Source organism: Callospermophilus lateralis, chromosome 19, assembly GCF_048772815.1.
Source record: "Callospermophilus lateralis isolate mCalLat2 chromosome 19, mCalLat2.hap1, whole genome shotgun sequence".
Taxonomy (NCBI): Eukaryota; Metazoa; Chordata; class Mammalia; order Rodentia; family Sciuridae; genus Callospermophilus; species Callospermophilus lateralis.
The window spans coordinates 8,779,003-8,792,476 of record NC_135323.1 but is presented as its reverse complement, the minus strand read 5'-3'; the positions used below and the strand labels follow the sequence as shown (position 1 = coordinate 8,792,476).

Here is a 13,474-nt window from a genome sequence, read left to right as displayed (position 1 = left end):
AGTCATCTGTTGAACCTGGGGCGGGTACCATGGACAGCACAGGAGAGTAGGTGGAAGAAGCTGGAATGGTCTCAGCAGGATTTGGGTCACAGGGCGGGGGAGCTGCGCCTGAGCAGAGTGGAGGGCCCAGAAGCCTGCTTGTCCTCATCTCATGACAGGTGTCCTGTTGTGCCAGCTCTTTTAGTGTCCTCAGGTGGGGAAGGGCACCCAGTGCTGAGCTAAAGGCTGCAGAATGCCAGGGGCTCCACATGGCCTCGGCCTTGGCCTTCCTTTTCTCTGGGAACAAGTCCTTTCCTGGCCAGGCATGGCCAGTGAGATCCCTCCCCAGGACCAGTCCCTTCTGGGCAGGAGATGTCATGTCTGAGGGAAAGGAGAAGCTGGAGAAAGCCTGGCAAGGCTGGGCCCTCTGGACTCAGGTCAAGTGCCACGGGGTACAGGAGAGGGTGGCCACCATCACAGGTGTTGCTGGCAGGGGGTAAGCCTCCTAGCTCTCCTCGTCACCACCTGCAGCGCTTCCAGCTGCTGAGGGCTCCCCAGAGGAGGGCAGCAGAGCAGGGCTGGGGCTCGATAGCCGAGGCTTCCGCATGAATGGGAATACCCTGTGGCAAGAAAAGGCCAGACAAGTGACAGGAAGGCCCTGTCTCCTCCCTGCAGGGCCCTCACCACTCAGTGGGCACAGGGACTGCCTGGCCTCACCGTCTCTTTGTTTCCAGTGGAATCACAGCTTCTGCCAGTAGGCCCTGGTACATGTCAGACTTCATGAATCTGGGGTAGGAGTCCTGCCAGAGACAGCATCCTAGGCTAAGCTGGAGCTCAAGGGGACAGCACTTGCCTAGCACGTATGAGGCACTGGGTCCAACCCAGCATTTCTGGGGTCTTGTCCTGCCTACACAGAGGCTCTGACAGGAAAAGGGCTGGCAGCAGCCACCCTGACTTGCCCAGATCAAGGTGGACAGACCTGAGGAGACCTGGCTCCCATCTAGTGGGATCACAATACAACAAAAGATAGCCAGGAGCTACAGTGCCCACACAAATGGAGAGGTAAACCAGGCCAGCCTCAGCATCTCAGCCAGGCCCTGTCTCAAAATAAAAATGGCACCCCAGTGCCACCCAAACCAAAACAACTTCCAAGCCTCACTGACCACCCTTGGTCAATACTGGGGCCCAACTCATTATTTTTTAAAAAGTGATAACTAAGGAAGGGTCAAGCATGACTCTGCTGTGGGGTCTGCACACTGGAGAACCACAGCATAGAGTTGTGACACGGAAGCAACAGCCACAGAGGAGGGGGAGGGAACTGGGGGCACACAGGGTAGAAATCGGCACACACAGTAGAGGGCTGCCCTTGCTCCTGACAAGAGGAGCGGGGGAAACACGCTGGCACTAGAGATAATACTTGGGACAAAATCCAAACAGGCAACGTAACAAAAGCAACCAACACTGTGATGGGCCCCATGAGATTGGGTGGGGACATGAGCCCAGATGGGGCCCACCTTCTTCATAAGCATGTAGATGTGCAGTTGTGCATCGTCCAGAACGTAACGATGGGGCTGATGCAGCCCCTCCAGTGTTCGCTCCATCGTCCGGCTGTCGATGTTGACCCAGTGGGCAGCACCTGGGGCCAGGAACTGCCTGGGATGGAGATGGCATCTGGGAGTCCAGGCTGGACATGCCCACACACTGGCCAGCCAGTACCACTCCACCATACTCACTGGTACACAGTGTCCACCAGAGTGGGGATCTGGGCCTGCCCTCCAAAGCGCAGCTCCTCACACGCCTCCCAGAAGCTGAGGTTTTCCGCTATGGGCCAGGAGAGCCAAATCAGAGATCCTACCTAGGGGTAGCCAAGATGGGGATACAAGGCCTCTTGGGACAGGAGGATCCCGAGCTGGCCGGCAGCCTGGGAAGAAGGGCCAGCCAGCAGCCTGCCATGAGCAAGGAGTATGGGGCTTCTCACCACTGAACTCCTTCTGTAGAAAGTCCATGAAGTGGGCCCGCCCCATGGGGTCATCCAGGAGCTCCCGGAAGCTGAAGCCCCACCGCTCCACACGAAGCTTCGTGGGCACAGCTACCCTGGGAGGAGAGGGGTAGGGCTGTGGGGAAGTGGGAGACTGACTGCTACCAGCCCCCCAAGCTGGAGGCACACCCATGGTCCCATGGCCCTGTGCTCACATGGGTGAATTCATGGCCCAGTAGGCATCGTCATCTGTGACCCAGGGGTTGCTGGGCAGACATCCTGCCAGGATAGGGTCATGTGGGCCTCGCTGGTGGCTGAACGTCAGGAACCTGGAAGAAGTCCAGGCAGTGCAGAGGGGCCTCAGGGGCTAGCAAGTCCAGAAAGGGGCTGGGCTGGGGGTTTCCTGTCCGCCTGGACTCACGCCTCAAGGCAGATGGAGGACTTCACCCGGGTCCGGCCCAGCGCTTTCCTCGACCACTCTATCTAGGGTGCCAGAACTCTGAGTCAGGACCTGGGCTGGAGCACGGACCGCCCAAACCCCCCTCCCCCAGGACCTACCTCTCGCTTGTAGAAATCCAAGCTCTGTGACTGGAAGGAACAGGTGGCTGCATGACCAGCAGGTCTCCCCTTGGAACTGGACACCCACCTGCCCAATGCCCCTAGAGCAGAGCTCCTGCCTCACAAGACGTGGCAGAGGAAGGTTCAGCACCGCATCTCTGACTCTTTTAGAGAAAAGCCCCTTCTCCTTTCCCTAAACCTGGAAGATCTCTGGGAGCCTTTAGTCTGGAGACTTCTAGAATGTTCCATAGAACCTTCAGGTGTTCTGAGTGGTCTTGATGTCCCCAGTTATGTTTAACTTGTCATATTTTCAGAGGTATTTAAAGTATTCTTTTAAACAACACATATATACGTGAGAAGTCCTTGTACTGGCATCACATTGGGGAACTCAGCTCTATCTCAGAAACCTGGGGCCTCACAGCACCCCAGGTCCAGCAGGATGGCTGACCCAGGCTCCCTATGCTCCACAACCAGCACAAGGTATGGCGCTGGAGATGTGTACTTCAGACTCTAGCTTTCCCCAGCTCTTTGACTGCCTTTACTCAGGAAGAGTTAGGGTGCTGAGATAAGCAATTTCCGTCAAGAACAGGACACAAATCTTTCTGGACTCTGGTTTTGGTAAGAGCAGTTGCCTGTCCAGGGCCTGATTTCTGTGGTTTGCAGGCCACAGAGGCCCCGAAGGGAAGTGGAATGGTCCAGGTGCCGGCCATAGCCCTGCTTGCCACCCTCCCACTTCCCTGGCATAGTCCTGGTCTGGGGGAGAGCCTTCCCCTCCCCTCCACCAGGGCCACTTCACTTACTTGCACCCAGGCAGCAGGTGGGAGGAGAGAGCACAAGAGTTAGGAGGGGGCTTATACCAGGAGTAGAGTAAGGCCCTTGGAGTGGCACATCAGGGGCATTTGTGTGGACTAAAGGACAGAAGGGGGATGGGAGGATGGAGCACAGCCCAAGCTGTCCCATGGTGGGTGGTGGGATGAGCCATGGGCAGGTAGGCCTGGGCAGGTGTATGTGAAAGACGCTTACCATCTGCACCTGATTGGCATTGTTGGAGCCCCTCTCTGGGCCCTGCTCCAACACATTGGGGACCCCAGGCTGCAAGAAGGAAATTAAGCTGGGGTGTTAGGTCTCTACCCCTAGGGACCCCAATTCTGAAGCTCTTCATCATTTAATGTGGAAACTGATGAGCAAGCAACCAAACCTGGCCTGATCCTGAGCTCCATCCTCTTTACTCACTCCCACCCCTAAGAATGGTTCCCCAGATAGAGTGGGCCTTGAATCACCTGCTGGACCTGAGTCTGGGGAAGGCCAGATCCCAGGTAGCACCCCAAAGCTCAGTTCTGTTGTAGCTCCTCCTGGCCCCCACAAAGGCCTCAGTCCCCCAAGGCTCCCCTATAGCCCTCCCTTAGACCAGGAGAGGATCTGACTGGTCCTGTGGTCTGGGGGTGCATGCAGCCACAGTCTTGAGTGTGTCACCTCTGGGTTCTCAACTGAATCACAGAATGACAGCTTCCTGTCACCCACCAGAACCAGGAAGGGCATGTCATTCCTACAGGCTCAAGTCAGAGTTTCAGGAAAGGTTCCAAGGATGCAGGTAGACCCCATTTCTGCCCAACAAACCCACCCCCTCATGTCACAGGGACTCACCGGGGGTCTGTTCACCAGCCAGTATGTCTGCTCCTGGCATGCAATGACCAGCCTGTCCCCTTTCCTGCGCTGCTTAGCAGCCCTGGAGGAAGGGGGAGGTTAAGCAGAATCCCCCTATTCCCACTCTGCTCAGGACCTGGAGCCTGGGATGTTTTCTGGTTCTAGGACTGCCAGGCTTGGTGTCACTGGGTGTGGGCATAGACAGGGACAGGGCTCACCGTAGCTGTTCCCGAGCCTGCATCACTACCAGGTCCCAGGTGTGGTTGATCTTCTTATGCAACTGGTCATAGTGCTCCTGGGGACATGAGGTCTCCAGTGGGTGACCCCTTGCATACCCAGTTCTGGGACATGGACGCTACCTCTTCAGTGAGAGCGAGGGAGCGAGTGATGCATATGTGTGTGTGTGTGTGTGTGATCTTTCCACCTGGAATGGAGGCCAGCCCACCCCTGAGGTCCTGTGCAGGGGCTGTCTCTCTGGCTCTGGGAGCATTTAGCTGCCCCTTCAGTGTGGGTGGGGTGGGGGCCTGCCCAGCAAGAGTAAAGCGGGTATGGACTGTCTCAAAGACTGAGCTGCACACTCTGGGGCAGTCTGTGAGGCTTGGGTTCTTCCTGCTAGACTCAGCCTGCTGGGCCTCACCTTCTCATGGGTGACCAGGGCTCCCTGCCTTTGTATGTTCTTCTTGGTCAAGTAGATGGCTGGAAAGACAGGGAACAGCTGCAGAGAGACAAGCTCTGCCCAATCCTGGGAGCTGGCCCGGTGCTAGCCCCAGGTCCTCCACACTCACCATAGTCCAACTCGGCAGCTGGCCACAGAGTGCTGGTCCAGAAGTAGGGTGTCTAGCCATGTTGTGGGGTAAGGATGTAAGGCACCTCCTGAGCCCTTCCACCCATATACTGCTCACCCTCACAGCTCCCATCTGCTGGCCATCTGCCCACCTCCAAGAGCTTAGTGGACCACTCTCCATTCTTACCACTTGGACTGAGTCCAGCTCAAGCTTTAGGATTTTGCACACAGATTGCTCCCCCCTAGGATAGGGTAGGGGTGGGGTCCTGCCCAAGCCCTGGATGTGGTCACATCAGAGCTTAGGGTTGCCTGGTTCTTGGACGTGATTGGGAAGGGCAGGAAGGGGCGCTCCATCATGTTTGAATAACACGTTGAGGTGCAGGTATCCTGTCCTCACCCCAATACAGCCTCCTTCTTCAGGAGTGGAGGCTTAAGGACATCCCCTGAAGGCAGCTGGCAGAGTTCTCCACAGGTAATGCCTTTTTATGGGGGTCCTAGAGTGGCCCCAGGAAACTGAAACCCCACCCTTAACTTGGTTCTTATCACAGGGACACTTCCAATCCTAGCCTCCTGGGGAGGGGGCGGTGAATCGCCAGCGATGACTTCACCACACCCCCCTCCAGCGCTAGCAGGCCCGCCCTCCCGAGTCCCCTCCGGAGTCCCCTTTGACAGGCGGCGGGGCAGGCGGGGTCGCTCGGGCGCAAGGCCTGACCTGGAACCTGTAGGGCGTCTCGTCCGGCCGGAGCGCCAGGCTGCGGGGTTCGCGCAGCGGGTATATGTAGCCGTGCTGCGCCAGCAGGCTGCCCAGGTGTAGAGCCTCTGCGGGGGCGTGAGTGAGTGCTCCTCCTGGCCCGCCCTCCCCAGCCCCTGGGCTGGCCGACCCTCACCCTCCTCAGAGATGCACAACTTCCGGACCAGCCACTCCACGACGTCGCCGCCTGCACTGGAGAGGCTGGGTGGGCGCAGGCCTGGCTCCCTGCTCCCCCCACCCCCAGGGCCCTCACCGCGCCTCACCTGTCACCGCGTGCGGGATGACAGTGATGAGCAGACGCTGGCTCTGCGTCCGCACGCCCTGGTCAGGGTCCTGCATCCTCACGACCATCCGCTCCATCTGGGCGAGGGGACCGTGAGGGGAGTCTCAGCGGCGCCCCCGGACCGACCCGGTTCCTGGAGCGGGCGAGGCCAGCCCCTGCGCGTCCCCCATCCCCCCCCCCCCCCGGGACCCTAGGGGCTGGAAGGCCCACCTTGCGGAGGTGCAGCTTCTGCGTGCGGGGGCGCCCGCCGCGGGGCGCTGGGCTAGCGGCCATGCCTAAGCGGTGGACGTCCGAGCGGCCCCGCCCCTCCCGCCTGGGTTAACCCTTGGGGCCTCGGGCAGAGGCCGGCCGCCCAGCCTGTGTTGGAGAGCCTGCAGCGCAGGGCGGTGACAGGGGCGACAGGGACCCAGGGATGCCCTCCCAGGTCTGGCCTGGCCTGAGCCTGGGGAGGTGGGGCGAGGCGCACCTTCGACAGGACGAGGGGGCCCGGAGGGGGTGAACTCGGACCTGGAGCGGAACCAGCAAATAGAGGCTCACCAGGGGAGGGGCCTGAAGGGAACAAGGGTTCTGGGCCTGCGGTAGTCCCAGGCTGCCAGTGTGTGTCCCCTAGGGCGAACGGGACCGGCAGCAGTCACTGCTGTGGGGTCAGAAGGGTCTCTGACAGCCTGAGGAGTGTTTCCCTGCAAACCACGGCACCCACCCACCGCACATGACCTTTGTGGTTGCCACAGGTTGGTGTGACCCTGACCATGATCATGAGCTGGTCCGCGTGGTTCCCAGCACTATGGGAGCTGTGTTGGCTTTTCCCTGTGTCAGAGTTGTCCTGTGGTTGAGGTTGCTGGGAGTGTGTGACACCGTGGGTTCCTGAACAGGGGTCCTCAGAGACTGGGGAGAAGAGTGGGGAATGGCCACATCCCCTTAACTACACAGGGGATTGGGTGGGACAGCAGGTGAACAGGCAGAGATCCTAGCCAGGGTGCCCTGGAACTATAGAAGGGGGTTTACTGGAGAAGGGAGGTCTCAACACCCCCTACCCATATTCACCCAGATTCCCAGGGTCCAGGCACTTTCTGTCCCTTCTCCAGCAGCTTGGCCATCCCCTCCTGAGATATGCCCAGGCCCTCCAGGCCCCATTAGGAAGCCCTTTATAAGAAGTAGAAATGCTATATATTTATCTCCCTGTGCCAGAGGTCAGATGGAGGGAGGTGGGTAGAGTGGCCTTGGGCCAGGAGCATCCAAACATGGCCACCTGAATCCATTACTAGTGCTGGCAGTGCAGGTCCAGAATGACATGGGGCAGTGGAGCTGGGGGCTGGAGGGGGCACCTGTCATAGGCAGGAACTCTTTCTCTTAGATCCCAGGTCACCCATTCCCCACTCCCATACACACTGTATGTGGGCGGGGGAGGGTGGGGTGTGTGTCAGGCTGGCTTTGAGACTGAGTGAACATCTGGATGCTATAGGCCACCAGCAGCTGGAGCTGTCCCCTGGAGACAAGTGACCTAATACTTCCAGTCCTGCAGAATAGGGCAGCAGGGATGGGACTCCAGTGCGCCCAGGGTCCCTTTGCAGGATTCTGTTTTGGAAAGACTGGCCAGGTGAAGACCCATCCAGAGTGCACAGAGGGCTGGCCTCTTGCTCAGACAGTGGGGCTCTGGTCTGATTCCTGGGTGTCCCCAGAAATGGGGATGGGGTAGAGGTGTCTAAGAAAGGGGGCTCAATCTGGTGTTGGGCAACCCCCTTTATTCAGACCCAGCCTTTGGTCTGTCTCCTGCCGAGGGTCTGCTCACCCCTCACCTGCCCTGGCTGACCCCCAAAACCCATCCCCAGCTCTCAGGTGTCAAGAAACCCTGGCTCCCCCCTCATCTCGCCTTCTATTTTCTTCATGGTTCTCTCCCAGAGGGCAGGACCTCCTGAATTATCTGGGTCCCCAGGTCCCTACAGATAAAAACCAGCCCTGCGGGCACATCCTTTAGTGTCTGTGGCCTAGACTGAGCTTCAGGGTGCTCAGACCAGCCTGCCGAGGTCCCCTTAGGGAAAAGCCCCCGCCCCAAGTTAGGTGGCCCCGGGAGTCCCCGCTGCCCAGACGGTGCGCAGGGGCGGAGGGGAGGGGCGGCGGAGGGCTGCTGGGCCCAGGTGTGGCCTGGCCGCCTGCAGCTAATGAGAGCCGGGGGACACGGGGGTGGGGGGAGGGGGAACGCACCTGCTGCACTTCCCCAGCCCCGCCCGAGGGCTCGGGGGAGACCCCCGCTCCTGAGGGAGCCGCGGGGCGGGGCGGGCCGCGGCGGCGGCGGCGGGGACGGCCGGGTGCCGGCGCCGTGCGGGCGACACGCGCGTCTCTGCGGGCTGCGCGGGGTCCGCGGAGCGGCTGGGGGCGCGCGGCGCGGGCGCGGCGCTGGGCGCGGGGGGCGCTCCCGGCCGGGATGAGCTCACCGCAGTCGCGCCGGGGCTGAGCCGAGCCGGGCGGCGGCTCCGCGTCGGGCCGCGCGCCACCATGCTGGGCCTGGACTCGTGCGAGCTGGGGGCGCAGCTGCTGGAGCTGCTCCGGCTGGCGCTTTGCGCCCGAGGTGAGCGGCTGGCCGACCGGGTGGCGGCCACGTGGGCGGTGGGCCTTCCCGGCGGCAACTTTGGGGGCGCGTGGGGACCTCCTGGCGTTGCCCGGCCTGACTCCAGCGTGGGTGGGGGCTTGATTCCCAGCGACCAGCAAGGGGAAGGAAGCCCAGGGTCGCGCGCCTGTGAAGTCAGGGAGGCACAGGTCTCTCCCCTAGGTGGGGCTGGGGCTCCTGAGAACCCTAGTCTGGAGGCTCCATGGGTGGGGGCTAGAGCATTATGGGAAGGGCCCAGAGGTAGGGACCCCCTGGAGGGCTCCGGGGCCACCACTCTAGCAGTAGTCCCAGCCCCGTGGTTCCCCACTTAGGGTCATCATTCCTCCACGTTTGGCCTCGGAGTCAGGGAGGGCCCCTGGATGGTCATCTGGCCAGAAGCAAGTTGGCCCCCCAAGGATGCCCCTTGGCCAGGTGCCTTGGGAGCCTCCTCCAGCCACCACGGCTCTTGTGGGAGAGGCAGGTGGGATGCTGCCTGTGCCCTGGGAGCCCTCACTGCTCTCCCTGGTTCACCCACCCTCTGAGTTCCACCACCTGCCTCCTTCCTAGTCCTTTGGGCAGTGGGAGGCACAGCTGGTCAGGTGGGGGTGCTCCAGCAGGATGCTCCAGTGCCAGGGTCAGCTGGGGGCAGCACCTCATATGCCTTCTCCAACTCCCAGTTCTCCTGGCTGACAAGGAGGGGGGCCCAACACCACTGGAGGAGGCACTGGACGACGTTGTGCCAGAGTACCAGGCACCTGGGAAGAAGAGCGCCCTGGAGATCCGGCAGCTGGACCCTGAGGACGAGAGCCTCACCCAGTACAAGAGAGCACTGCTGGGAACTCTGCCACCTGTAGTGGGTATGGGCTTGGAACCTGGGCCTAGAGGGCTGTGCCTGGGTGGGGAGCAGCAGGGCATGCTATGGACATTGCTCCTCCTCAGATCCCAGCCTGCCTAACGTGCAGGTGACCAGGCTGACGCTGATTTCGGAGCAAGCTCCAGGGCCCATCACCATGGACCTCACAGGTAATGCCTCTGCAGACCACCACCATTTGTCTCTGGAGCAGAGACCTCTTAGGACCCCTGTGCCCCATCCCAAGTCCCTGGGCCCATCCTGAAACCCTGAGGGCACCACACCCCACGTGGGGCTCCTGAGGCAGGATGAGCCCACCCTGGAGTTAGAGCTTACCTGCCATTTCCCTCCCAGGGGACCTGGCTGCGCTGAAAAGCCAGGCGTTCATCCTGAAGGAGGGTGTTGATTACCAGGTGAAGGTTACCTTCAAGGTGAGGGCAGCTGCAGTGGGGGGCACCAGCCGGCCAGTGCCCTGGCCCCAGAGGAACCTTTAACGCCGTCTGTCCCACAGGTCAACAAGGACATCGTCAGTGGCCTCAAGTGTGTGCACCACACCTTCCGCAGGGGCCTGCGCGGTGAGGGCAGTGTGGAGGGCCGGGTGGGGGTGAGGTGGGGCAGGTGGAGGGCAGCCCTGACACCCTGTCCCTCTCTCAGTGGACAGGGCTGTCTACATGGTAGGCAGTTATGGCCCCAGGGCTCAGGAGTACGAGTTCGTGACTCCAGTGGAGGAGGCTCCAAGGGGCGCACTGGTGCGGGGCCCCTACGTTGTCAGGTCCCTTTTCACAGACGACGACAAGACAGCCCACCTGTCCTGGGAGTGGGGCCTCCGCGTCTGCCAGGACTGGAAGGGCTGAATCCTGGCTCTGGCCCTTGTTCCCACCTCTGTCCACTGCTGCAAAGGACCCCAAGCTTTCCCTGGCCCCTGGTCAGTGACCAGACCCTGCCCTCTCTCCGTCCTGCATCCCGCCTGGCGCTGTGCCCCATTAAATGTCGTCTCGCTGCCCTCCGTGTGGCCTCTTTCTGCCTCCCCCTCCCTCAAGGGGGTGCTCTCAAGCTTTATCGTCCCTGAGAAAGGGCCCAGGTGCTACGTGGCAATTGCTGCTTGGTCCCCAGTCCCCTTATCTACCCCAACCTCCGGGGCCCGGCACTGCCATGGACGGCCAGCTTCTGCCTGTGCTGCTGCTGTTCCTGCTGGGGGCCTCGGGCCTACAGGGACAGGGACCTGAGAGACCCTCAGAGGATCTCCTGGAGGATACCCCTGGGGAGGAGGTCTCCAAGGAGGATGGGGTCTTGGTGTTGAACCACCGCACCCTGGGCCTGGCCCTGCAGGAGTACCCAGCCCTGCTGGTGGAGTTCTGTGAGTGTTTGCGCCAGTGGGTGGGGGGCCACAGGGACTACCCAGGGTCTCCAGCCCCAGCCCTGTGGACTGGGGGATCTTCCCAGAGGCACAGTGCCCAGCACTCCAGGCTTCCTAGGAGCACCCTAGGGCAGGGAGCTCTGGGATGGAGTGTGGAGGGGTGGTGGTTATGCGGGGAGGCCCAGGGGACATGAGAACACCGTTTGGCCATCTGTGCCCTCGTGCTGACATCCTGCTGCACAGCCACTTCTCCAAGCTGCTGGTGATGGGTCTTTCTGCAGGCTCTCTACAGAAGCATGGGGATCTGGGTCTGTGGACCCCCTAGTAAATAAATGTCAAATCCGTCCTCGCGGCAGCCTCAGGAGGCAGCCATGTGTGTCCCAGGAACCCCAGCCACACCTTGTTGTCCCTTAAGCCCCAAGCTTGGGGACCTGGAGAATCTGACTCCTGATCTCAGCCCGGCCATGGCCCAGGCTTGGGTGGGGCTTAAGGAGAGTGTGCACAGCACACCCCTGCTCCCTCGGGATCTGCGGGGAGGGGCTGTGGCTGTGGCTGTGCAGGCCTGGCACTCATGGCCTCATCCCCTAGTCGCCCCGTGGTGTGGGCACTGCAAGGCGCTGGCCCCTGAATACAGCAAGGCAGCTGCCTTGCTAGCAGCTGAGTCGGTCACGGCCACACTAGCCAAGGTGGATGGGCCTGCGGAGCGGGAGCTGACGGAGGAGTTTGGTGTGACAGGGTACCCCACGCTCAAGTTCTTCCGTGATGGGAATCGGACGCACCCCGAGGAGTACACAGGTGTGGGGTAGGCACAGCCTGGGGTGGGGTGGGCTGGGGCCTGCCTAGACTGAGGGCATACTCCACAGGCCCCCGGGAGGCCAAGAGCATCGTTGAGTGGCTAAAGCGGCGGGTGGGGTCCAGTGCCACCCGGCTGGAGGATGAAGAGGGTGCACAGGCACTGATGGATGCCGGGGACGTGGTTGTCATCGGCTTCTTCCAGGTAGGCTGGGCTGGGGGCCAGGCCACGGGGGCAGCAGTAGTGGTATCTGCCAGCCTCACAAGAGCTGGGCCTGTAGGACTTGGAGGATGAGGATGTGGCCACCTTCCTGGCCCTGGCCCGCGATGCCCTGGACATGACATTTGGCTTTACTGACCAGCCAAAGCTGTTTCAGAAGTTTGGCCTCACCAAGGACACTGTGGTCCTCTTCAAGAAGGTGAGTTGCACTGAGGCAGGGGTCAGGGCTAGGGCTATGGCCCTAGGTGACCTTCCTGGTGTCTAGTTCGATGAAGGACGGGCGGACTTCCCAGTGGACGAGGAGCTGGGTCTGGACCTGGGGGACCTGTCCCGCTTCCTCATCACACACAGCATGCTCCTGGTGACGGAGTTCAGCAACCAGGTGAGCTCAGCTGCCTGGGGGTGCAGAGCTGGCTGGATGGGCCCTGGGAGTCACAGGAAACCATTCCACAGACCTCCCGGAGGATCTTTGGCGCCAGGATCCTCAACCACCTGCTGCTGTTTGTCAACCAGACACTGGCTTCACATAGGGAGATCCTGGAGGGCTTCCGGGAGGCGGCTCCCCCGCTCAGGGGGCAGGTACTGGGGGACCAGGAGGAAGGGGTGACACGGTGGCAAGATGCCCAGCATGGACTCTCTGCTGGCAGGTGCTGTTTGTGGTGGTGGACGTGGATGCCAGCAATGACCACGTACTGCAGTACTTTGGTCTCAAGGCTGAGGAGGCCCCCACCCTGCGCTTGGTTAACATTGAGACCACTAAGAAGTATGCACCCCCTGGCGGGGGGCCTATCACCTCAGCCTCCGTGGCAGCCTTCTGCCAGATGGTCTTCAGTGGGAAACTCAAGGTGAGCTGGCTAGCGCCACAGGGTGGGGCAGGGAGGGCACAGCCACTCCTGGGGTCCTTCCCCACACAATACCAGAGCTCCCGGCCTGGCCCACAGCCCTACCTGCTAAGCCAAGAGGTCCCCTCTGACTGGGACCAGCGGTCCGTCAAGACACTTGTGGGCAAGAATTTTGAGCAGGTGGCTTTTGACGAAACCAAGAATGTCTTTGTCAAGTTCTGTGAGTACTGAGACTGGTGGGTGGGTGGGTGGGTGGGTATGCTGGGACCCAGCGAACCAAGTATGACACCTCACAGATGCCCCATGGTGCAGCCACTGCAAGGAGATGGCCCCAGCCTGGGAGGCACTAGCTGAGAAGTACAGGGACCATGAAGACATCATCATTGCCGAGCTGGACGCTACAGCTAATGAGCTGGAGGCCTTCACTGTGTCTGGCTTCCCCAGGCTCCTGTACTTCCCTGCAGGACGGGATCGGAAGGTGAGGAGCTAGGACTGGGGCTGGGGCAGCCAGGCCTGGCTCCGGGCTGACGCTGGTGGGCTGTAGCAGGAAGCGCCTTTAGCTTCCCACTCTTCCCCAGATGATGGAATACAAGGGCAGCAGGGACCTGGAGAGCTTTTCCAAGTTCCTGGACAGTGGGGGTGAGCTGCCAGCAGAGGCACCCACAGCCCCCTTCCAGGTATGCACCCCATCCAGGGTTCTAAGCCCTGGGAAGGTCACCTCCAGGCGGGGCTGGCAGGACTTGGGGTGGGCCGAGGGCAGAGCTGAGCTAGGCCTCTATGACCCTTTCTAGGAGCCACTAGCCAATTCCAGTGTGGGGCCCCGGGAGGAGCTGTAGCCACCACATCACTGCC

General features: G+C 61.2%; 3 protein-coding genes across 3 annotated transcripts; 2 read left to right on the top strand and 1 right to left on the bottom strand.

Annotated features, from left to right (window-relative positions):
- Positions 1–484: 484 nt before the first annotated feature.
- Positions 485–6,250, bottom strand: Rgs11 (regulator of G protein signaling 11). The gene is made up of 17 exons (XM_076840898.1): positions 6,188–6,250; positions 5,958–6,054; positions 5,831–5,881; positions 5,656–5,762; positions 4,945–4,996; positions 4,797–4,855; positions 4,378–4,454; positions 4,160–4,241; positions 3,539–3,607; positions 2,516–2,545; positions 2,379–2,440; positions 2,173–2,286; positions 1,958–2,073; positions 1,713–1,800; positions 1,494–1,632; positions 697–779; positions 485–599 (listed from the first exon to the last, which is right to left on the bottom strand). The coding sequence occupies exons 1-17, from the start codon at positions 6,248–6,250 to the stop codon at positions 485–487; spliced, it is 1,404 nt and encodes a 467-aa protein (XP_076697013.1).
- Positions 6,251–8,470: 2,220 nt separating this feature from the next.
- Positions 8,471–10,286, top strand: Arhgdig (Rho GDP dissociation inhibitor gamma). The gene is made up of 6 exons (XM_076840632.1): positions 8,471–8,543; positions 9,239–9,418; positions 9,501–9,584; positions 9,766–9,842; positions 9,923–9,986; positions 10,066–10,286. The coding sequence occupies exons 1-6, from the start codon at positions 8,471–8,473 to the stop codon at positions 10,263–10,265; spliced, it is 678 nt and encodes a 225-aa protein (XP_076696747.1). The 3' UTR covers positions 10,266–10,286.
- Positions 10,287–10,563: 277 nt separating this feature from the next.
- On the top strand, positions 10,564–13,458 carry Pdia2 (protein disulfide isomerase family A member 2). Its single transcript, XM_076840556.1, has 11 exons — positions 10,564–10,768; positions 11,357–11,563; positions 11,632–11,765; positions 11,842–11,979; positions 12,046–12,162; positions 12,234–12,359; positions 12,428–12,625; positions 12,722–12,842; positions 12,919–13,100; positions 13,201–13,299; positions 13,414–13,458. The coding sequence occupies exons 1-11, from the start codon at positions 10,564–10,566 to the stop codon at positions 13,456–13,458; spliced, it is 1,572 nt and encodes a 523-aa protein (XP_076696671.1).
- Positions 13,459–13,474: the final 16 nt, after the last annotated feature.